This window comes from Apis laboriosa, unplaced genomic scaffold (assembly GCF_014066325.1).
Source record: "Apis laboriosa isolate Shangri-la unplaced genomic scaffold, ASM1406632v1 scaffold4_cov146, whole genome shotgun sequence".
Classification (NCBI taxonomy): Eukaryota; Metazoa; Arthropoda; class Insecta; order Hymenoptera; family Apidae; genus Apis; species Apis laboriosa.
The window spans coordinates 347,045-371,237 of NW_025223501.1; the positions used below are offsets into that span (position 1 = coordinate 347,045).

Here is a 24,193-nt window from a genome sequence, read left to right on the forward strand (position 1 = left end):
TATCATTATATTATTAATAATAAAATACAAACTTCAATATGCGAAAATTATTATTTAGAGTGAATTTTTTTAAAAATTATTCAGCATTATTATGTGATTGTGTATATATATATATGTGTGTGTGTATGTATATATATATATATATATATAGAATCTGAATTATAAAAAAAATACTATTTTATTAAAAAATTAAAAATGATGCGAAATAAGAAATTGAATAAAAAAAACTACGAAGTAATATTTTTCTATCAAATTTGATTTTTTATTTAAAAGTTGTTATTTCGAGGTTATTCATATTAATTATTTCTTTTAAGTTAATAATTGTAATCTGAAAACGGATGATGAGTTATCAACCAACTTCTCGAGTTTACTATCGATCGTAGTCGATTAGAGTAAAAAATTGCTGTGAACGGATTGTTAGATGTCTTTTGGTATCCTGTTTATGAGGCGGTACGCGTTTTGTCGTGGATAACGGATCTAACGGACTTAGCGGAATTACTGAACTTATGTTGGTGAAATACGCACAATCACGAAGTGCGCATCTAGAAGTTTGTCGCGGGTGACACTTCCACACCGGTATCATCGTCGTTTTACTTAACCCCCAGTGATCATACAGCCGATCAAATTTTTGCCGCGGAAAAAATGAATCCTCTCGGAGGTGATGGAAGTGGAGATGGGGACATAGAACGACGTGGGATCGGACGTGGTCGTGGTCGTGGACCGTGGACCTCAAGTTCACAGGAAATTCCAATATTAAGGAGACCCCATCATGCTACATCTGGAATGCAAACAGGTTGCTATAATTTATAAAAAAAAAAATTTTGTCTGAAAGTAATAACTATATTTACATTGAATTTTAACGTTATTATTTTTAAATATATTTTTCTTGTTTATAGGATCAATGGAATCAAAAAATGTAGAACAGAACAAGTTGGATAAATCTTTTGATGATATTATTCAGAATTCTACATTGTCTGTACATGCAGCTGAATTTATTCCAAAATCATATCCTATTAAACAGTTAGTGAGTATTTTCATATTAAATTTTTTTCATTTGTATATTGAAATTTTTTTCATTTATTTTATGATATATATATATATATATATATATATATATATATATAGCATCATCAACAGCAGCCATCTACAAGATATTTACAAAAACATTCAGTTCAAGATAGATTGCAAATTGCACGAGAAATACCTCTTCAAGTGCAAATGATGCAACAAAATTTTGCATGTAATTATGGTACATCCCAGCATTATCAACAAACAGAACAAGTTCAACAATTCGATAATCTTTCACATCAACAAGAACAATCTTCAAATATTCAAGATTTTGGTCATTTTGATGGTGGTTCAGGAGATTATAGAAACAAACATCAGGTTTATAGTTTGGAAAAAATGTTATAAAAATAAAAAATAAAAATGTTATGTTAATTGTTGATATATTTATTATACATTTATATAGGACTCGAATATAGAAGATGATAATTATTTAATTGAATTTGCAAATATAACACAGAATTTAATGAGTGTTATACATTCATTGATATTAAATCCAGGACATTTTACTTCAATTGTGCCACCTCTTATAAATAATCTTAGACCTTATTTAGGATTTCCTAGTCAGTTTAAAGAAATTATGAAAATAATAATTCAACAGGTATTCATATTTCTTTTTCATATAATAGAAATAAAAAATTATATATTTATACATCAAATTATTTCTAGTCTATAAATGAAGGCAATTTCCGATATAGTGGTGCTCGACTTTGTGCCTTTTTGGATAACAGTTTGACTTCTATAGAACAGACATCTTTTAGATGGACTTTGTGTACTTTGTAAGTTATTGAATATAGGTGTAATGTTTATTTCAAGTATTTAAGCTTTCAATTTAATAAACACAAGCTGGCAACAGGTGTAAAAATGAAACAGACAGTCAAGCTTCCAATTGGCAGCAAAAAGAAGATCACAGTGAAGAAGAACAAAAGAGATGTAATGGATTGATATTACTCTTAGCTGAATTGGTTACTCAAATGGATGACACTTCTGCGTTTACTTTAGGGGACTTATTAATTCAATTTATTATTATTATATTAAAAAAACCTGCACCAAATTCTGTCAAAAATATTTGCCAGGCTCTTAAGGTAAATAATATTTAAAAGTTCTCTACAATGTTCAAAAATATTAGATTAAGAAATTTCTTGATTGATATTGTTTTATATAAAAGCTCTCTTGATATTAATTTTTCTGATATAATATGTAGTTGGCAGGACAAACTTTAGAAAAAAATAAAAATGAAAATCGTCGTAAAGAAATGGAAAACATGATGCGAGCTTTGACAGAGCTTGTAACGGAAGGTAGAGTGGATTCACATGTAGGACATATGGTACATAGTGTTCATGAATTAAGAAATGGAAACTGGGGACAGAATTCTCTTAATTCTTCAACAGTGGAATCGATAGAACCATTAGATCCTAATCAAGCAATTGATGAACCTGTTTTATATGGTCCTGATGGCAAAGTATTAACGCCAGAAGAAAATAAATTTTTAGAAGAAGTTCCTGATAGTACAACGAATATCGAGGATCATATGTACATGCATATAATTCATTATTAAATAAGATATATACATACACAATATATATATATATTTTTTTCTGTAGTATATCTGAACATGGATATGAAGGTGATGAAACATGGATGTCAGAGGACGATGACATAGATGCAGCTTATGAAGAATTTTTAAAACATATTCCCAAGCAAATTAAAAACCAATCACAGAAATAATCAAAGACACAACAATGGCTGTCTATTATAAATCATTATCATGTAATTACGTTGGTCTCATAGTTGGAAACTATGAGAGTGGTTTCCTAAATTTCGTTTACAAATTTTTATAATGTAAAACGAAAATGCAAACTAAATCTAATGGTATAATAGAACAGTTTGTGCATTTGCACAATAAATATCCAATGAATAGCTTTCGAGTGATAATTTATAAATTTAAAAAAAAATCAGATCATTAAAAAATATTTTTTTCCATTGCAATTTCAGATAGATATCTTTACTTTTATACCACATTTATTATTTTGTACACTCTTTCTTAAATTTAGCAATGAATGTTGCAAGAATTTGTTCCTAAATGAAAACAATATAATCTATTTGTCTATGATACAAAAATTTATTATTAAGTTATTTAAATTATTGTAATAAATCAAGCGAATGAATAAGGTAAAATATTAATTATTGTCTCTATCATTTTTCGCAATCTACTATAAATACTACTTAAAATTCAAAATTTTGGTATCTAATTAATTTTCTTGCAGGTATAATTTGGTAGGTTATAATCTTTTTTCTTATGTAATTTTTTTAAAATTTAAATTAATATTTAATATAATGAATTTTTAAAATCCGATTTTTTATCTAATTTTTAAAGACAGTTACATATATGATGATTATTTTGTTAATGATTATAACATGCATGTGAAAATTGCGTCTGATGGATCCATTTTTGGCGAGATAAAAGAATGATTGTTCATCAAATATTAAAATTGCAATTTGATTATTCATGCTCTCTGTATTTAATATATAATACGTACTTTTTTCAAATATATTTATTGTGTCATTATTTTCACATTTTGATCAGTGAAAATCAATCCATAAAAAAATAGATTTTTTTTTATTAAATCATAAAATTAAATCATCATTTTTATTAAAAAATTATTTATTATTTTATACAATCGATATATTAATATTTGAATAGAAACTTTTGTAACTTTGAAACATATCATGTACTAATAAAAATAAAAAGGAAGAACATCATTTTTATTAAGACAAAATTAAGTCATTGCTGACTGTTTTTCTTCCATCTTATTAATTATGAAATCAAATTATTCTTGATTATTTTGCTTTTATTATTTTTTATTTGCTTAATGATACATGATTTTTTGAAATAAATAATATAGGAAGTAATCCAATGTAGTGAGCAATAGGCGAGACCTATAAAAATCATCAGTGTCACAATTAGTAGCAAAATTCAAAATTTGAACATCAAAATTGAATCGAAAATCGTATAGGCAAAAAATCGAATAGCAAGGTTTTCCTCATATTCAATATCACATTCATCTGTACTATTGATTGGAAATCTATTAATCCATACAGTTTCAAAACATAACTTCTTTATTTAAAGTAAATTGTTTTTGATAAATAATAATTTAATTAATATTAAAAAATTCATTAAAATTTAAAAAAATATTTTATTCAGGATTTCATAAAAAGGTGAAACATCTATGGAACATAATTCTATTTCTGCTTTTACTATTTGCTATTGTTAACAATGAATATTTCTAATCAAGAATACTATCAGTTGAAAATATTGGTAAGTTATTTGAAATGATGCATGATGTATTTTATTAAATTATATTTTTATCATAATTTTTAGGTTGCAAAAGTTTTACTTATGGAATTAATACAAGATGCATTCTCAGTGAAGACAGATCAGTATGTTCTTGACTGAATTTGTATATAGAGATCTTCTTTTACATTGTATCAGAGTAGAATGTTTAAGTCAATGTTTATAAAAAAAATTTGAACATTTTAAATGTTTCAAAAGTATTTTATGTATTTTATGTATTTAAGTATTTAATTATAGGTATTTAATTTAATTTTTAATCAATGAAGATTATATTAAAAACAATGTATTCTCCAACAATGTATAAATCCTTGCAATAGTTTATGTAGTGTAAATGCATTATGTGTAACTAAAAATCATATTCCAACTTGTTATTGTCCTCCTGCATACATAGGGGATCCTTTCATCTTTTGCTATATAACTAATTCTGGTAAATAATATTCTTGTACATCTTTTCTATATTATAATACTAAAAAACTATTATAAAGATATATAGTAATAATGAAATTCAAAATTTTAATGCATGAAAAAAATTAATAATTATAGAAAAATTGTATGATATGATATGATACTATAAAAAAGGTGAAAAAGTTATATATAATATATATTATATATAGTATATATTTTTTCTATATGATTTTCAAATTTTGAGTAATGTTTTTTTTATCATTTGCATGTATATAATACAAAATTTTTTACAATAAAAACGACTGATATTAATAAAGTTAATAAAGTTATTAATAAAATTCTTCTAGAGACTATTTGTAAATCAAGTTCTTGTGGATCTAATACTAAATGTGAGATAATGAATGAAATTCCACTTTGTAATTGTTTTCTAGATTATAGAGGATTTCCTTTGATTGGTTATCATTATGAATGTAAAAATGATAGAGAATGCACTAATCATCTTTTTTATTCATTTTCTTTTAAAATCTATGTAAATGTGGTAAAAACAGAATATCAGGTTTTTAATCATCCAAATTGACCAAATATATTTGTCCAAATATAACTTTTTGCAATCTGAGACATAACTCCAGTTTGTAGGTATCCAAAACACATGATTGATAATTCTTTCATTAAATGCAGGTTATTTAAAGCAAATAAGTGATTTTAATTATAATAAATTTAAATGATTTCTAGTTCAAGGTTAAATGTTTATTAATATTTTTGGGAGATTTATATGAATCTAATCTTTGTGGAGCAAATACGATTTGTATTTCTGATCATGATAACACAGGAAAGAAAAGACCAATTTATACTTGTCTCATAGGATACATAAGAAATTTTTATTAGTTGCGAACATGAAGAATGTTTTACTAATAATGAATGTTCAGATAACAAAGCGTGTATTGATTACATTTGTTAAAATCCTTGTACTAGAAAAGAATGTGGTTTATTTGTAATTTGTACATTTAGACACCACATTGTACTATGTACTTGTTCGAAACACGCGGGGATGTTTTTTATAATTGCAATTTGATTAAAGTATTGATTGAGTAAATCGATATATAGTCGAGCTTATCGATATCGATATTGAAAATTAATAATATTATGAATAATATTTCTCAAATAATATTATAAGATTAATAATTTTTTAAAAAATATATATCTATTAATATCATTACTTTAATAAAAAAAAAAATAATTATAAAAATAAAATAGTTATTAATTTACTTAATTACTTTATCTGAATATATTTATAATATAGAATATATATATAATTGTATAATATTTTATAAAGCTTATTTTTTTCGATTTTATAATGAAATAATTATTTATATAATGAAATCACATTGGTGTTTTATCATAATTCATCTTTTTTTTATTAATATAACTATATTATTATCTTATATAGAATTAAAGTATAATCAATTTTAATTTAAATTTCATATTATATATGTAAAGATTTAGAATGCTATAAATATATTAATATTTATTTTTATATTTCATATTTCATATATTTATTATAGAATTAAAGTCAAAAAATTTTGCAAACTATTTTATTCTTAAAATATAATTATCTTCGAAATAATAAAAATTAATTAATTATACTGTATATTTTATAATTTTATTTCTCTAATTTCGTAATTCTTTTAAAAAAATAAAAAATTTTATATTTATCGATATTGAAAATTAATAATTAAATTTCCATTTTTTGTCAATTCATTTCTTTTTTAATGAAACACCTTATATATGGAAACAATATATTCGATTCCATGACAGTCCGATAGAGTCCGATAGAGTACGAAAACGATCAACGAAGAAAGGAAGAATTTCACTGTAACTTTCTTAATTATAATATATGTAATTAATAAAAAATCATTAAGAAACGATCGAATTAGTAATAGTGAATTGCCTTTGACGGCGAAAATTTATTTTTTTTAGGAGGTAGCCCATTGGGCTTTCTCGACCTAAAGTGCAAAGAGATGTCGATTCGGACGGTAGTCCATCGTTTTATACAAAATGGTCGGGCTCTATTGCATTCCTTTAGAAATACTGAGTGCTTCTACTCTAATTACCATCTACGGAACTATCGCGACAAGATACACGTTATACAAGTAGGTAAGTATTTAAATATTTAAACATAATTAAATTTTATTTATGATTCTCACAGAATCTTGATATAACTAATCATTAAAACAAAATTTTGATTGACTAAATATCCTTATTTAAGAAATTTATATATATATATATATATATATATAATCTTTGCATACATTTTTGGATGTTTTGAATCTAAAATTACTTATATTTTAATTTTTTGAATTTTGAGGTTATTTAATGAATGTATATATGTATATCATATGTTATATCATGTTATATAGTTAAATACAATATTTTCGAAATATTTAATATATATAAAAAGGCATTAATATTTTTATTTTGTTATTTGATTTTTTTAATCTTAAAATAGGTAAGTCCCAGGGCTGTCTGCCCCCGGGTAATAGCAATGTATCAAGTACAGGAAAACATCTTGGATATTTGGGAGCCCATGCTCGACGAATCTTTGTAGATAATATTTTAAAACGAGTAACTAATAGTTTAGCTGCAGATTTACGTAGACGAGCTGCTAGTAAATTAGTCTTTGGTGGAGATTCTGCTCCATTTTTTGCTTTGGTTGGTATATCATTGGCATCTGGTACTGGTATTTTAACAAAAGATGATGAATTGGAAGGAGTATGTTGGGAAATACGGGTAAATATTACTTTTATAAAAAATAAAACGTACAAAAATTTTATATATTAAAAAATATAAAAAATATAAATTTTATATATTAAAAAAATATTTGTAGGAAGCTATATCAAAATTGCAATGGAATGCACCACAAAATGATAAGAATTATGAAATAATTAAAAATGAAGAAAAAATTACTTTAAAGGATTTCATAATTGGTCCAATTATTGCAAAAGGATGTTCAGCAGTTGTTTATTCAGCAAGATTTAATGATATTCCCAATGGTGAAAATCAAAATCAAATAAAAATTGATGACAAAACTGAAGATTTAACTATATTTCCATTAGCATTAAAGATGATGTTCAACTATGATGCTGAATCAAATGCATTATCAATTCTAAGATCTATGTATCGGGAAACTGTTCCAGCAAGAAGACATTTAAATAACAAAGAATTATCTGAATGGGAAATAAAAATGACTGAGAAGAAAATTAAGCTTACACCACATCCAAATATTGTAGCAATGTATTATGTTTTTGCGGATAAGGTACCAGTTTTACCGGATTCATGGAAAATGTATCCCGATGCATTACCTGCATGCATTAATCCTCATGGTTCAGGAAGAAACATGAGTTTATTTCTGCTAATGAAAAGGTTCCTATTTAAAAAATAATCCATAAATAATTATTTTAGACATTTAAATTATCTTTTATTCTTATTTATTTTTTTTTATTGTAGATATGATATTACATTGAAACAATACTTGAATGATCATAGATTGAGTACAAGAGAATCGATACTATTATTGGCTCAGTTATTAGAGGGTGTGACTCATTTGAATACACATGGCATTGCACATCGGTAAATCAATATTATTAAGTCAAATAGAATGTCAATATATTATAAATTAATTAAATTATATGTTTTATATAATTTATTTCATATATCATTTTTGTTCTTGAAAATGTAGTGACCTCAAGAGTGATAATATTCTGTTAGATTTGTCAGAAGAAACAGACAACTGCCCATCTTTGGTAATCACAGATTTTGGATGTTGTTTAGCAGACAAACGTCATGGCTTATATCTGCCTTACAATACTCATGATATTGATAAAGGTGGTAATGTAGCTTTAATGGCGCCGGAAATAATTACAGCAGAACCTGGTCCATTTACCAGTATCAATTACTCAAAAGCTGATCTTTGGACAATTGGAACTATAGCATATGAATTATTTGGTATGAAAAATCCGTTCCATAATGACAAAGAAGGAACTTCTCTTAAAAATTATAATTATAATGAGAAAGATCTCCTACCTTTGCCTAATCATATACCAACAATTATTTCTGCATTGATAAAAAATTTATTGTCGAGAAGCTTATATAAGGTATTTATGATTAAACATATTTTTAATTCAAAAAATTTTTAATTTTTAACGCAATTTTAATTTTAGAGACTTGATACAGAAACCGCAGCAACTATTGTACAATTACACTTATGGGCACCGAGCATTTGGTTCAAAAGTGAATGGAAATTACCATCAACTAATGAAGTATTTATGTTCTTAAATTTATTTTTAAATTTCATCAATTTTCATTTTACTTTATTTTTTCATATTTTTTACAGGTTATGCAATGGCTTCTATGTTTAACTACAAAAGTACTTTGCGAAGGACGCAATTCCACAATACAACTATCAGAAATAGTGCAAGATGAAAATGTTCAAAAAATTGAAAAAAAGAAATCTTACAATAGATTACTTTCTACTAGATATTGTGGAAGACGTACTATGCCAGAATATCAATTAATCGCTAGTTTCCTTGGTAGAGTTACGCTTAGTAACATTAGAACTGCATTAAAATGGATTCAACAGAACATATAATATATTTTACAACAAACAAAAAAAAAAATAATATAAAGAAAGTATTTATGTCTTGCATATCGAAAAATAAAATATATTCTATTATTTATCAGCATGAAAAAAAGAAGATTATTGAAATATTTTTGTAAATTTGATTTTATCATATATTATCATTAATATTCTTCAATTGTTTTTTCTTATATTAATTTATTTTTGATACTCTAAAAAATACAAAAAAATGATACTTTTAATTGCAGATTATATAATTTTTAGCTGTGATTTTTTTGTGATTCATATAACTTATAATTAAATAAAAATATTGAAAACATATTATAAAAAATATTATAAAACATATATATCTTTAACAATTTTATTCCATTCAATATATTTACCAAAAATATTTAAATTAACAAAATTATGTGAAAAATACAATTTTTCATTTTAAAGAACTTATTACAGAAAATGCTTGAAAGTTCATTACACGATACCTAAATTCTATTAACATATGGTGATTTTCAAATAGGTTTCATATAAAATCACAATAATATATTATTATTTAAATTCCAAAATTTCATACAAAATAAAATAATGAGAATCAAAATCAAAATATAAAAATTTTTTTAAAGATTTTCAATTAATCAATTCAGTTTAATATTTAAATAAAATTAGATAAGTGGAAGTTTCAACATTGTAAATTATTATTAAAAAATAAAATTCATATTTGCAAACATATAATTAATTAGTTTTTTCTAGGTTTCCCGCATATTTGCATCTTATATTTCATTTCCTCAAAATCTAGATTTTTAGATTCTGCTAAATCTTTTAAATATGTTAAATATTCTTCAAAGGATAAAGCCCTTTTTCGAAATTTAAAAAATGTAAGACCCGTATCTGTAGTTGTTAGTGTAATCATATCGAGTATACGAGCAGAAATTAACCATTTGTCACTTTGTGATAATGGAATCAACTGGACATTTAAATCAGAAGAAACTGGATCCATTTCGCAATATGCTGATAAAAAATTAATATTTTTAAATTAAAAATTAATTACAATTATTTATTGTTCTTGATAAGATCAATGTTGATAATATAATTTTTTATTTACCTTTGAACATTTCTTCTAATGGAATAACTTCAGGTTCATCTTTTTTTGCAAGAAAAAAATCGTCCATCATTTTTTTATAAATGAAAATGTATTAGTAATTCATTAAAAAACTTTTTATGAACGAAAATATGTTGAATAATTTCAGTTAAAATATGAACATTTCAACTTCTACTTTTATAACATCATTTAGATAAAATTTTTAAAAAATTTTCTTTGAAGAATTAAAAAGAAAATTGATAAAATTTAATAAATATGAATAATAATATAACGAAATTTAATCAATATTCATCTGGATGTATGTGTATAAGTTGTGAAAAAGTTAATTTATTAAATATGCTGCAGAATGTAAAACCATTTTATATTCATGAAACTATTTTGGGACAATGTTTCTTCAAGTGTTTCTGTAAAGAAATTTGCAATACAGAAAAGAAACTTGATATGTGTGGTCATGTTATAAATAAAAAAATTGGGTCAGTAAATGCATAAATTTTTAAATTTTCTCTTATCCATTAAATTAAATTTCATATTTTTATAAATAATTATAGAAGAAATCTTCAAGACAAAGATATTCCAGCTTTATTAATTTTTTTGAAAAAAAATCAGGATATTACTCATCTTAACTTGGCCAATAATAATATTTCAAATCCTGGATTTATAAATTTGATCGATCACTTTCTTGTAAGATGAAGTATCTTTAAAAAGGAATTATTATAATATTAAAAATATTTTGAAAAATTTTCTAACATCAGCAGTATAAAATTATTCAAGATCTGGATATTCAAAACAATAGTATCTCTGACATAGGAATTAATTATATGTTGAAATTTGGGATGGATTTAAAATTAAAAAATCTTAATTTGAAAGCAAACAAATTCAGTGAACAAGTAAAAGATATTTATTAAAATATTTTATTAAATCAATTTATTAATTATAAAAATTATTTATAATTTATTTATAAAAATTTAATTAAATAATTTTTATAGACTTTAAGAAACATGGCTCTTTTTTTATTGAAGAATAAACATATAAATAATTTAAATATTGCTGATGTGAATCAAACTGCTTCTAGTTTGATATATTTCATAATGGTTTTAAGCTCAGATCAAGAAATTTCTAATAAAAGTCTAAAAAGTTTGGATATAAGCCGACCAAATCCAAAATGCATGTATTATTTTGATTCTGCTCATTTTGCAGATATGATTGGTCATATGCTTAAAGTAATTTTATATTTCTTTCTTAAAAATTTCTTAAAAATCTTTTATTAATTAAAGACTTTTTGTTCAGTACAATAATACTCTAATAGCAATTCATTTACAAAAATACAACTTTAGTTGCCATGATATTGAAAATATGATGCTTAATACAAAATATAACGATTCATTACATATATTAGACTTAGGATGTAACAATATTGGTGATTATGGTATTGATCATATTTCTAAATGGTTGGCAAGAAAACCAGCTTTGAAAACTTTAATTTTATGCAGAAATATTATAACTGATCATGGTGCAAGGTATACCTATTACATATTAATGTAATAAATATAAAAATTTGCAATATTTTTGTATTTATAATATAATTCAATATACATAATTTATAATAAATATTTATGCGTTTTTAAATGAATTATTATTTTATTATAGAAGAAAAAGAGTTGGCCGATCGAATTACCTGGAATTTCGAATTCGAATTTTTCGTTTATCAGATTATTCTAACCATTAAGCTATCTAGGGCTGATTGACAACTCTTCCTTTTCTAATTTATATAAACATAAACGAATGTCATTTATATTATATTACTTATATACTTCTAGAGTATTATTAGAAAATATTAAAAAAAAATAAAATCAAAATTTAATATGAAAAATTCGATAAAATCAAAATAACTTAATATTTATCAGCTGCATTATTTTTGAAATAATCATAGTTTGAAGATTAATGACATGATCAAAACTAGTTTTCAAAAAAATAAATATTTATTTAATAATGAATTGAATTAATTTTCAGGAGTTTAAGTTATTCCATTCCGTTTTCGAAACTTTTATTCCTCGATATTTCATATAATAAAATCACTGATAATGGAATGGTGAATATTTTATGTACACTGAAGAAATATCCTATGTTAAGACATCTGAAAATATTTGGCAATTGCATTGGTCATTCATCAGCAAAAGTATTTACAGTAAAAATATATAATAATTAAGATAATTTCTATTATGATTATTTACAGATAGTTAAACGAATGTTGTTATCTCAAGTCTTGAATCAAGAAAATATAGATGTTAGACCATATAAGGTAGATCATAGATGGTATTTTGCAAAATATGAAGGAGATTATTATGAAAAAGGAAACAATATTCCTTATTATCTTTCCTCACAAATGCAGAAATTAACTTCTTCAAAGATTCCTGATTCTATTAAAACATGTCATAAATATACATATTCAACTACAAGTGAAATTAAATCGCAACATGTATGATTTTATTACAATTATTTTTGATAGCAAATTTATTGAAAAATATTTTTTTTTAGTTGACTGTATCTCTTATTTCTACAAAATTAAGCAGAAATTATATAAAAGACTGCAGATGTTGTTATTGTTTGAAATGTCAGGGTAATTATAGTTATTATATCTTTTTTAGTACAGAAAATTATGATTAAAATTTTTTATAGCTTCCGATTATGATGAGAAATGCAGAGATATTGATCATCCAGATACTTGCATTTGTTGTAAATGTAAGGGTGATGAAAGTAGTGAATGGTCTATAGATAAATCAGTTTTGAAAAAAGTTGTATCTCCTCCTGATCCTGCAAAAAATATCGAATATATTATAAAACAAGTAAATTCTAAAACTCGTAAAGATATTTTAAGATGGATTAATATTAATGAAGATATCTTAGAAGAAGATTTAAAATTAATTGGTATGAATCTACAAATCTATATTATCAACTTGAATGGTATATTATGAATAATTTATATTGAATTTTTATTAAAAATAAAGATCCAAGTTTAACAAAAGAAAGCACAGAAGAATCTATTTCATGCAAATGCTCATGGATGCAATTAAGCTCATCTTTATTACAAAAATATTTGCAACAATCTTCTTCAAAAAATTTAATTATTATACCAAAAGATAACTTTATCTGTTTAAAGGATAAGTGCAAGAATTTTCATGCTAAAAAATCTTCATTAGATGATTGTGCAAATGCAAATAGATGAGATTTTATAGAAATAAAGAGAAGAATTTTTCATTTCAATATTATTATCATTTTATTAATTAATATGTACAAATTGAAGATTTAATAGATAATAAAAATAAAAAAAATATAATGAATTTTATATGAATGATTTAATTTTTAATTGTTTCTTTTATTTTTTTTATTGTATTTTTTTATCTCTTCTCTATTGTTTCTTATATTATGTCAATTAATATAATATTTTTTTTTGTTTAATTTTTACTTTTTCAAAAACATTTAATTAGAAACTTCATAAGATGTTTTATTTGTTTATATAAAACCATGAATTTTAGAAATAACTTTAAAATAATAAGAATATAAAATTCATTTTCTTGAAAGTTCTATGTTGAGCCTTTAGATGTATATATATTATCAGATAATATATGTTTCTTTATTCCATATGAACATTAGAATGCTGTATATTTTTATGTATATTTTTTAATATATTCTAATTATCATGTAGATCAGAAGATGGATCATAAAGTAGAATATTCAAATTAATATAAATATTAATTCTGTTTTATATGTTAATTTTAAATGTTATAAACAGTACATTAATTATTATATCAAATTATTCATTTTAAATTTTATTATTATTTATATTTAGTAATGTATAAAGTATTATTAAATAAGATCTACAGGTTTATAGATCTAAGATTATGTTTATAATCATTGATTCAATATTCTGATATGTATATTTTGTCAGATTTATAAAAATGATTATTAAGATTGAAGAAACTTAAATGAAAGTTGCTTGTGTTGTAGAGATCATTTATTTTTTTTATTATTAGATGTATTTGGCAATATACTCAAAGTATTGTTAAATGATTTTTTCATAAGTTTTGGTTTTTTTGAAACAAATTCTAAAGTTATTTCTATTTCATGGATTAGTGTTGATTCTTATTTTGGCATTGATTTTGAAATCATTTGAATGAGCTTATTATCTGTGAAATTGGATTAAAGCATAATCACTTAGTAAAAAAGAATTATATTGGCCCATAATAAAAATTTAAGAGCAAATTAAATTTATTAAGAAATTAATTATACTTGATAAATTTTTTGAACAACATTAGAGTAAGTTCAGAATTTAAACTTATTAGGAATAAATTGAGTATGCATTGTCAATGGAATATTTTGAATTGGTTAATTTCCATTCAAAGCAATTTGAGTTATTGAATGCAAATTCTGATTCTATTTGAAGACAAAAAGCTGTTTTGTTCAATATTTTATATTATTCTTTTCTTTATTATTTATTTTAATTTTCAGATTCTCTTTATTAATTTCTTGTTTTTTTTATTATTCAATTATTTTTGATACTGGTTCAATCTAAATAAATATATAATAATTAAATAATAAATATATAATAATTTAAAACAAAAAAGGTAATGTTAAGAAACATACATTGAAAATTATTGTTGCTTTGAATTTTTCAAAACTTTGATTAAAAATTGAATATATTGAATTTTATTTTTTTATTGATATCTTATATTGCATTTTATTTTTTTATTGATATCTTATATTGCATTGAATTGAATTTTTTTTAAGGCCAGGATTTTATAATACTAAATTTTATAATACTAAATTTTATAGTACTAAAATGTAATATAATGTAGTGTTGAAATTGCTAACTGAAATTTTATTATTATGCTATCATCATATCATGCATATATATATATACATTTTATTAAAAGAATATAATAAAAATTTTTTTTTCTTTTAAAAAACAAATTAAATATTTTATTCTGATTATATTTTATTAAGTTTAATGAATTAAATGAAAAACAAAAAAAATTATTTTCATTAATTAATATCTTCTTATATAAATAAATCTATATAACATTGAGAAATTAATGTTTAGTTAATAAAAATATATTTATTTATAAAAATATTTTATTTGTATATTAATTAAATTTTTTATAAAATTTATAATAAATTAATTAAATGGATTGAAATATGGATTAAATGTTTTTTCGCATTATATATCAATCTTATGATTTAATAATTTCGTAGTTTAAAAATATATTTTATGAAATGTTTATGTAATATAAATTTTAATTGTAATATAATTTATAAATAATTATTTTTATAATATAATTAATAATAATTGCTATATAATTGCATAATTTTTCTTATTAAAAAAGAAAATAATTCTTTTTATTTTCTTTTAATAAATAAATATATCAATCATATAATTTAGAAAAATTTATTACAAGATAATTTTTAAATATCTAAATTTTAATATAAGATGTTCAGAAAATATATCTTAAATATATATTAGAATATTTTTGCTATTTAAGATATAAATATTTTTCAATAAATTTTTTTTTATCTCGTATATTTCAAAGATTAAAAAATATTATTATTAAAAAAATTAATATGTATAAATTTATAATGTATAAATTTAATAAATTAATATAATATAAATATAATAAATTTAAAAATTATATTTTTAAAATGCGATTAATATATATTATTCTCTATAAAATAAAATATTAAAGACCATACTCACGAAGCAGAGTGGCGCAGTGGAAGCGTGCTGGGCCCATAACCCAGAGGTCCGTGGATCGAAACCACGCTCTGCTAAAGTGATTTTTTTTTTCTTTAATTATCGCTGTTTATTTCTTTTATTTTTTTTTTTTATTTTTTTTATTACTAAAAATATATGACCTATATGTAAATATAATAAAACTCCTATATAAATATAATAATTTAAATTACTATGCTTAAATTTTTTGTTAAAATATGAATAACTATGAAAATAATTTTTAAAATAATTTATAAATTCAAGATGAAAGATGTTTTAATTTATAATTGATCTATTTATTAATTATTTACTTTATTACTTATTTACTATGAAACTAATTATTTTATGAAACTATCATATAATTATTATTTTTATACTTTATAAAATGTAAAAATAAGAATTCGCCCAACGTGGGGCTCGAACCCACGACCCTGAGATTAAGAGTCTCATGCTCTACCGACTGAGCTAGCCGGGCTACTGGAAAATAATTCTTAATTCGTAACAAATGTTGTAAATTTAAAATTATTAAAAAAAAAATCATAAAAGTAAAATTATATTCTTAATTAATTAAAAAGAAGTTATCTTTATTTACATGATTATTTATTTATATAATTATCAATTAATCACAATCTACTAATATATACTAATACTATTTTTTTAAGCATAACCTATTAATAATTATCATTAATTTAAATCTTTCGTACCTGGAGATCTTTATTTTAGGTCATCTAAATATACATGTAAATATTTACTTACAGAATTTAAAATCGTTTATATTAATCAATAAAAATATGTTTTTTTTTAAATAAATAATAAATAAATAATTTTAGAAACCGAAACAAATATAATACAAAAGTTGATATATAAGTATATTAATTAAAGCTTGTAAGCAACTGAAATTTCTATTAACAAAATAAGATGGAAACCATTACACTTGTTATACCATCATTACATTTTGTTCCCATTTTCCTGCATTTAACGCAAATTTATAATTTAATAAATATATGTCAATCGATATTTATATATATCAATTTTTATATTTATTTTGGCCTTTAAATTAATTTTCCGAGAATATATCACGAATATAACATATATTTATATAGATCATATAGATCTATAGATATATAGATCATTTTTACATATTTTAATGTATTGTATTTTTATTTTATAAGATAATAAAATTAATCAGATATTGAAATCGTCTCTTAAATGCAAAAATTTTTATTACAAAACAATTAAAAAAAAAAAAAAAATAGAGAAAAAGAGATAATCAATCTCATTTTTATAATACTATAAATGAAATTAATCTATAAAAAACAAAAAAAAAGCAAATAATAAAAAGAGATAAAGAATTGATTCTTGAGCGCCATCTTTTGAATACTTTTGAAATATTTTATATATTTTTAATATTTAAAATGGCACTGCTTTTCAATTCTTACCATATTTTATCTTGCTTTTTAAGAAATGTCTTTGATACTCAATAGATAGCGCTGACAGTTAATTTTTATTTTATCTTTTTATATTTAATTACTACTAATATTTCTATTATCTTTTTACATTTTGATACTATTTGATCTTCTTTTTATATATTATTTTTATTTTTCATATTAGTTCCTGAATTTTTATTTTATTTCTATTTTACTTCTACTATTTGTTTTTGGCGTGTAAACATAAACAAAATATAAGTTGCCATTTTTATTATTTTTATTTTAAAATATTTTAATTTTTAAAAAATATAGATTTATAAAAAATATAGATCACATTCTTATATCTTTAGAATGATCTCGCAAACATATCATAATATATGGCAAAACGCAAATATTTGATATAAAGTATTCTCTACAAAAGTGATGGAATTCTTAATTAACTTAAATTTTTTAGCCCGAAAATAAAAAAAATGGGAAAATATTTTGAAATATTTTATATTATATGAAAAACATTATCAAATATTTATTTGTGGAATTTATTTTTTTGTTATTTTTAATCTTATAAAAATTACTAATACTATGTAAGTATTAATCGTTATCATGAAGAAAGAAATATTTTATAAACTTTTATTGTCAGAAATTGATTCGCTGAGAAGAAATAGCATGCAAAATATTTCTATTTTCAAAAATAATAATTTTTTATGAGATATATTATTTATTTATAATTTATATATTATGCATTTATAATCAATATATGTGTATTGATTATAAAAATGTAGATTTTTAAATTATTAATACACATTATATATATCCACGTATATTTTAATATACTTTAAAAATCATAATCATAATGTTATATGTATAATTGTTTTTAATCTTTTTTCATATCTATGAAATAATATTATATTATAATTATTCTATATAATAATTATTGTATAGTAATTATTTTTAAAATATAAAAAACATTTGATATTAAAACATTTTTTTAATAAACACTTTTCAATAAATATATTTATACACATTAAAATCTAATTTAATTTTTAATTAATAATTTTTTATGAAAAAAAAGAAGAATATACATATAAAGAATATATAGAGTATGGAATATTATAAGTTTAAAAAATATATAATAATTAAATATATTTTTTTTTTCCTTGATAGTCTTTTATTAACAGTTATTAAATCCTTTATCTTCGCATTATATTTATTAAGCATTGCGTTACAAAATTTCTTTTAATATTTTCATATTCTTTTAATATAAATTATTAATTAAGATTAAGAAAAAAATAACAAGAGATACATTTAAACATTTGAATTATTTGAACAACAGTGTGCAAAATGTATTTTACAACAAATGAATAGATCATTATACTATACTTAAGTATCGATTATAATATTTTTTTAATAAATTAGTGTTATTAGTACTGGTAATATAAATAAAATAGATAAATATCGATCAATGTTAATGGCTGCCGAACATTCGGATGGACAATCAAAAAATCCACCAGTTTTATTTTGCAATAGAAGATTTCTCACCAATTTTTTACCTTCGCAAGAATTCTCAATTTTTATAAATTTAATTTTTCGAGCTTCTAAAAACTGTTCCAATTCAACTCTACATCTCCATTTCAATGGATTTCCAGAAAATTCAATAATATATACATTAGGCATATCATTCAAATCGCTGGTAAAAATACATTTTAAATCATTCCCTTCCAGATTTAAATACGTTAATCGATTCAGATAGCGAAATGATCCAGATTCGATATACTTAATTGAATTGCCGCGTAAATCTAATCTTTCCAAATTTCCCAGATTAAACCAAGAAGATTCTATCATTTCCAGAGGATTATCCTGAATGGTTAAGTTGTTCAATTTATTTAAATTATTAAATGCACCATGCTCTATTATTGTCAATCCAGAATTTCTGATAACGAGTTCTTGCAAATTTATAAATTTTGAAAAAGATTCTAAAGGTAATCGCGGTAGATGTCCTTCATTAAATTCGATTGCAATGACATCTAATGGTATTGATTGCAATAATAACAAATTACCATCTGTACATCGGTATCGAATTCCTGTTGTATCTTCATGAATCGTACAGGATCCTTTAATAGTTTCATTCGAAAGAGGAATATTAGTCGTCACTAAAATTGATGAGTTGGTAATAATATCAGGTCTAAATGAGGAATAACAATCTTCTTTCAACAGGAATAATGTTTTATCGTATTTTATACCACGTTCATTTAAAAATTCTGCTAATTTGGTACCACATAGACAACTCCAAGGATTATTAGAAACATCCAGAGATGATAAATAATGTAATTTATGGGCCATATATTCAACACCAATGCAATTTATATTGTTTTCAGATATGTCTAAATTAATAAGATACGGCAGTTGATCAAAGACATCATTTGTAATTCGATATATATTATTGTGAGATACGTCTAAATATCTTAGGTTATAAATACCCTGAATCATATCTGCATTTATAGATTCAAGTTGGTTATTTCGAAGAGATAGATATTCTAAATTATGAAGATTCGAAAAGGCGCGTGATTCAATTCTTTCAATACCACAGTCTCGAAATTCCAACCTTGATAAATAACCATCGAAGCGTGTGAAAGTATTTTCAGGAACTTTCTTGATGTTAGATAAAATAACTCGAATTGTGTGTGTTGTTGAAGGTATCAGATTCAATTCCTCAATAGATGTAATACCTCGACAAGTGTAAATCGATCTAGATTTTTCATTAATTTTTTCTGGATAGCACGTACCTGTATAAATAGGAGGTTGCGATGTAACTATATGAATTTCTGATGGAGGAGATAAAAGAGGCGGTTTTAATATCGATATATTTGTTTGTTTAATACTATCTTCAAAGGAAGTCCAATGTATTTTTCCAGTGATTAAAGTATTTTGAACAGTTGTCTATGTATATGAAAAAAATCATTTTTGTTAAAGTTTGTTTATTAAAATTTTTAAATTGAATAAGTTAACAGAAATAATTAGTGTAATACCTGTTGCTGATGCCAATTGCTGTTGTTATTTAAAATTTCATTTTCATTCTCGTCACATCGACCTGTGTTAATTTCGAAACCAATATTTTTTTGAGTAAGGAAATCTTGGAGATTGTTTCGACAGCTACAGAGCCAGGGATTACCCATAGCATCTAATCTCTCTAATTTTTTCAATTCAGTCAATTCTTCAATGGCTATACATTGTAGCAAATTGTCTCGAATATCGAGATATCGTAAAGTATCTTTCACATGCCATAAAGCGGTTCTTTCTATTTGTTCTATTTTATTTCGTTGTAAAATTAATTGTTGAAGATTGGTAAAATCTCGAAACCAATTAGTACTCAAAATAGGTAATCGATTACCAATCAAAGAAAGCCGTTGTAATTTATTCAAACCTGCAAAAGCTCCGTTTTCGATCATATTAATCCGACAGTCATTCAAATCCAAGCTTTTTAAACTATTTCCAAATCTGAAAAAAATATATTTTGGCAACGTATCTATTATCAAACCAGAAATTTGTATCCATGTAGTTTTATCTGGAAGTCTGTTTAGAGAAGTGAGCACATTTGTTTGAAATTCATTTCCATGAAGCATCATATGTTCCTGTAATGAAAAATCATTTTTCATTATTATTGCATATTAATATATTACATATAACTACCTTATTAAAGTTATAGAACTGTTGTGTAATTGGAACAGAAGAAAGAATCGGAACTCCAATGGGTGTCATACATTGATATTTTCTACAAATATTAATTTGTCTCAAACATTCCACTTCTTGGACAATAGATCGAGATCGGAAATATTTATTCAATTTTTGTTGACACTCGCAGAGCCAGGGGTTTCCATCAATACGTACAATTCTGAGATTTTGCAGATAAGATAGTTCCTCGATCGGTAAGCAGTTAAGATCGTTATCGCGCAAGCCTAGAACTTCTAATCTGGGCAGCATACGGAATACATCAGATTCGATATGTATTAAGCCACATCTGTAAACAATTCCGACGTGTCTTGCAATAATTATGAATTCTATTATCATTTTTACATAATAATAAATTAGCAATGTTAATAAGAACGCTAGCATTTGACAAAAAAGGAAATGTTATATTTCCGTATATTATAAATAATTCAGCCTATAATACTTTTCTTAAATGTTTTTTCAGATTTTGACATTATATTTATAATTTATACTATATTATATATATAATTATATATAATATTATTATAATATTATTATATATAATATATATAATAATTATATTGTAATATAATAATTATTATATATTATTTTATTATTATATAAATTTATTTTAGATCCGATCACCGAATTCTTTTTATGTAATCAGTATCGTTTTTATAACTAACTATACCTTGAATTTTAATCCATGAAGTTAAAATAGATCCTAAGAATAGTTAAGTTAAATAATCCGATGTAGTACTTGATGATCCGGCATCGTCGAAGTCCTTAGCATGCCGGTTTATTGAAAGTTAATTGTACTAATTCAATAGATAATATTGAATCTCATTGTTTATAGAATAAACATAAGGGTAAATATATTTTACCTATCTAAAATAAGCTTCCTCAAGTTTGTCAAAGGACGGAACCAATCGGTCTTAATTATATAAATCTTAGTCCCATGGAATATCAGCCATTCTAGCCTATTTAAGCCAGAAAAAGCATTAGGACCGATGAAGTTGATATGACAATTGTAAAAAGAAAGTCTTCTGAGATTTTTGAAGCGCCAGAACATATTGTCTGATATAAGATGAATACGGGATACCGTGAACTCAATCCAATCTGCTTCGTTAGAAACTTCATCGAGATCAATCAGGTCGCCATGAGTGCAAACGTAGGCGATCGACCGTTCGTCATTTACAATCGGTGCTAGACTGCATTTGCACTCTGCGTGCCCAATTAGGGCGACCAACGCCCAGAGTAAAATCAAATGCATCTTCTCTTTCTAATTCTAGACTTGTCGTGTCATCTATAAACATATATTTTCATTTTAATCAAGAGTCAATATCGTTGTCCAGAAATAGTAATACAAGTTTTGAGATTTAGATTTGTGATATTAAAACAAAAAGGATCCAATTCATTGTCTAATTAACAATTCATATTGTCTATTGATCATCCTTGATCATCTATAAATTATAAATTTCAGATTATTAAATTTATTTTGTTTTTAAATTTTTATTTTTAAATTTAAAATCATATAATATTAAAAATTATAAATTTAACTTCTTATTATCAATTATTTTATAATATTATATTTTTTAGGTATCAAAAACTCATTTTTACTTTGCATACCGGAAGCATCATTGATGCTACTTGCTTACCATGGTCACGTTTAGATGATCCCAGTCACATTCCTCTCGTTTCAGTTGTCTCCGAGGTTTCACTTTTAAAGATCTTCAAATATTATTATATTCTTATTTCCCCTCGAATTATCCGTTGATTTCGTACACGATTCACTGATGAAATAATCTTCTTCTGTTTATCATTGTTTCAAACACTGAAATTTTGCGATGCAACATCTTTTTGTTCTTGTAATCCACATTAAAAATATGGAATGGTAATTAATAGTTTCAGGTATTCAAAATTATTTTCATTAATCTTTATCTTCAACTATTTTCTAGTAATATATGGAATTATATCAATATATAATAAAACGGGAACATTTATCTTGAATTACAGTTAATATTAATAAGACATCATTTTTGCTACGGAATCACTGAACAATTTTATTATTGATTGGAATGAGTTTCAGTATTCAAAAAAATATAAATAGTTATTTATAAATGGAAATAATTATGCATTATGAACGCATCTTAAATGAAAAAACTTAAACGAATCGGTGGATCGAAACGAAACAACGCGACTGAGCTCGTGATTCTCGTGCTTCCTCATTATATAAACTTCTAAGGCCAAGGTTGTCCTTGTCGTCCGCACCGATTGTAGGTACATATGCCGATCCCCGACCTATCTTTAGCATACGCTGCTCTAGTTTGGCAGAAAAATTAGTCTTTACTATGATGCATTTGCCAAAGTATGACGCGTAGCTACGGCTGCAGCTACGTCTTTATGAATATAATTCTATTGATCAAATTAGTAGCAAGGTCTGGGTTGGGATTTGAGGAAGTTACCGGAAATGTTAAAGCAATTTGACAACTATTATTCTTAATTATTTGCATTAAATATAAATTTAATATATTATCAATATATATATATTAATTAAAAGAATTTTTAAAAAAAATTTAACCGCTTTTTATGCTAACATAATAACTTTAATTAATTCTCATAATTTCAGATAATACAATTCAGATACATAGCTAATTTAATAATAGCTATTGATTCAGATAATAATTTAACTAATTTTTATTATATTGTGACACGAAAGCAAAAATTTTTTATGACATTTTTTTTTCAT

At 23.4% G+C, this 24,193-nt stretch overlaps 5 protein-coding genes, 2 non-coding genes and 1 pseudogene across 17 annotated transcripts; 5 read left to right on the forward strand and 3 right to left on the reverse strand.

Moving 5' to 3' along the window:
- Positions 1 to 217: 217 nt before the first annotated feature.
- Positions 218 to 4,776, forward strand: LOC122716971 (polyadenylate-binding protein-interacting protein 1-like). 3 transcript variants are annotated; one of them, XM_043940581.1, is made up of 8 exons: positions 218 to 793; positions 897 to 1,024; positions 1,138 to 1,386; positions 1,472 to 1,666; positions 1,735 to 1,844; positions 1,922 to 2,150; positions 2,270 to 2,598; positions 2,670 to 4,776. In XM_043940581.1, exons 1-8 carry the CDS (start codon positions 643 to 645, stop codon positions 2,791 to 2,793), a joined length of 1,515 nt encoding a protein of 504 aa, XP_043796516.1. In that variant the 5' UTR covers positions 218 to 642; the 3' UTR covers positions 2,794 to 4,776. The 3 variants fall into 3 exon arrangements, with proteins under 3 accessions (XP_043796516.1, XP_043796517.1, XP_043796514.1); XM_043940582.1 differs by having other exon boundaries at positions 1,141 to 1,386; XM_043940579.1 differs by having other exon boundaries at positions 220 to 793; positions 1,126 to 1,386.
- LOC122716979 lies at positions 2,919 to 5,917 on the forward strand (annotated as a pseudogene).
- A 653-nt stretch (positions 5,918 to 6,570) lies between these two features.
- Positions 6,571 to 9,584, forward strand: LOC122717074 (serine/threonine-protein kinase Pink1, mitochondrial). 2 transcript variants are annotated; one of them, XM_043940792.1, is made up of 8 exons: positions 6,571 to 6,697; positions 6,803 to 6,979; positions 7,332 to 7,612; positions 7,710 to 8,245; positions 8,330 to 8,452; positions 8,562 to 8,976; positions 9,043 to 9,141; positions 9,216 to 9,584. In XM_043940792.1, exons 2-8 carry the CDS (start codon positions 6,844 to 6,846, stop codon positions 9,468 to 9,470), a joined length of 1,845 nt encoding a protein of 614 aa, XP_043796727.1. In that variant the 5' UTR covers positions 6,571 to 6,697; positions 6,803 to 6,843; the 3' UTR covers positions 9,471 to 9,584. The 2 variants fall into 2 exon arrangements, with proteins under 2 accessions (XP_043796727.1, XP_043796728.1); XM_043940793.1 differs by having other exon boundaries at positions 6,632 to 6,721.
- Positions 9,585 to 10,088: 504 nt separating this feature from the next.
- Positions 10,089 to 10,486, reverse strand: LOC122717088 (tubulin polymerization-promoting protein homolog). Its single transcript, XM_043940817.1, has one exon. It carries the CDS (start codon positions 10,447 to 10,449, stop codon positions 10,189 to 10,191), a length of 261 nt encoding a protein of 86 aa, XP_043796752.1. The 5' UTR covers positions 10,450 to 10,486; the 3' UTR covers positions 10,089 to 10,188.
- Positions 10,487 to 10,806: 320 nt separating this feature from the next.
- Positions 10,807 to 13,807, forward strand: LOC122717090. Its single transcript, XM_043940818.1, has 10 exons — positions 10,807 to 11,024; positions 11,100 to 11,232; positions 11,304 to 11,438; positions 11,538 to 11,771; positions 11,839 to 12,068; positions 12,562 to 12,727; positions 12,785 to 13,027; positions 13,087 to 13,168; positions 13,228 to 13,476; positions 13,557 to 13,807. Exons 1-10 carry the CDS (start codon positions 10,807 to 10,809, stop codon positions 13,772 to 13,774), a joined length of 1,908 nt encoding a protein of 635 aa, XP_043796753.1. The 3' UTR covers positions 13,775 to 13,807.
- Positions 13,808 to 16,302: 2,495 nt separating this feature from the next.
- Trnam-cau lies at positions 16,303 to 16,374 on the forward strand. The gene has a single exon. It is a non-coding gene; the product is annotated as a tRNA-Met (tRNA).
- Positions 16,375 to 16,717: 343 nt separating this feature from the next.
- On the reverse strand, positions 16,718 to 16,790 carry Trnak-cuu. Its single transcript has one exon. It is a non-coding gene; the product is annotated as a tRNA-Lys (tRNA).
- A 2,104-nt stretch (positions 16,791 to 18,894) lies between these two features.
- On the reverse strand, positions 18,895 to 23,642 carry LOC122717087 (slit homolog 1 protein-like). Of its 8 annotated transcripts, none has more exons than XM_043940812.1 (6): positions 23,103 to 23,642; positions 22,329 to 22,750; positions 21,427 to 21,754; positions 20,766 to 21,368; positions 20,523 to 20,676; positions 18,895 to 20,120 (listed from the first exon to the last, which is right to left on the reverse strand). In XM_043940812.1, exons 2-6 carry the CDS (start codon positions 22,715 to 22,717, stop codon positions 19,144 to 19,146), a joined length of 2,451 nt encoding a protein of 816 aa, XP_043796747.1. In that variant the 5' UTR covers positions 22,718 to 22,750; positions 23,103 to 23,642; the 3' UTR covers positions 18,895 to 19,143. The 8 variants fall into 8 exon arrangements, with proteins under 8 accessions (XP_043796747.1, XP_043796745.1, XP_043796749.1 ...); XM_043940810.1 differs by having other exon boundaries at positions 20,217 to 20,676; XM_043940814.1 differs by lacking the exon at positions 23,103 to 23,642 and adding an exon at positions 22,136 to 22,262 and having other exon boundaries at positions 18,895 to 20,676; positions 22,329 to 22,424; positions 22,547 to 22,564.
- Between the last annotated feature and the right edge of the window lie 551 nt (positions 23,643 to 24,193).

Bases quoted from the DNA above. Each gene is read 5' to 3' on its own strand.
- LOC122716971 (XM_043940579.1), top strand. From the start codon at position 643: ATGAATCCTCTCGGAGGTGATGGAAGTGGAGATGGGGACATAGAACGA. The intron at 1,387-1,471 runs GTTTATAGTTTG...ACATTTATATAG, and splicing joins ATTATAGAAACAAACATCAG to GACTCGAATATAGAAGATGA. The intron at 2,599-2,669 runs GTACATGCATAT...TTTTTTCTGTAG, and splicing joins ACGAATATCGAGGATCATAT to TATATCTGAACATGGATATG.
- LOC122717088 (XM_043940817.1), bottom strand. From the start codon at position 10,449: ATGGATCCAGTTTCTTCTGATTTAAATGTCCAGTTGATTCCATTATCA.
- LOC122717090 (XM_043940818.1), top strand. From the start codon at position 10,807: ATGAATAATAATATAACGAAATTTAATCAATATTCATCTGGATGTATG. The intron at 12,069-12,561 runs GTATACCTATTA...ATTAATTTTCAG, and splicing joins ATAACTGATCATGGTGCAAG to GAGTTTAAGTTATTCCATTC. The intron at 13,028-13,086 runs GTATGATTTTAT...ATTTTTTTTTAG, and splicing joins GTGAAATTAAATCGCAACAT to TTGACTGTATCTCTTATTTC.
- LOC122717074 (XM_043940792.1), top strand. From the start codon at position 6,844: ATGTCGATTCGGACGGTAGTCCATCGTTTTATACAAAATGGTCGGGCT. The intron at 6,980-7,331 runs GTAAGTATTTAA...ATCTTAAAATAG, and splicing joins GATACACGTTATACAAGTAG to GTAAGTCCCAGGGCTGTCTG. The intron at 8,453-8,561 runs GTAAATCAATAT...TTGAAAATGTAG, and splicing joins ACACATGGCATTGCACATCG to TGACCTCAAGAGTGATAATA.
- LOC122717087 (XM_043940809.1), bottom strand. From the start codon at position 22,717: ATGCATTTGATTTTACTCTGGGCGTTGGTCGCCCTAATTGGGCACGCA. The intron at 21,755-22,328 runs GTAAAATATATT...AATTGTTTACAG, and splicing joins AGGAAGCTTATTTTAGATAG to ATGTGGCTTAATACATATCG. The intron at 21,369-21,426 runs GTAGTTATATGT...TTTTCATTACAG, and splicing joins AGTTCTATAACTTTAATAAG to GAACATATGATGCTTCATGG.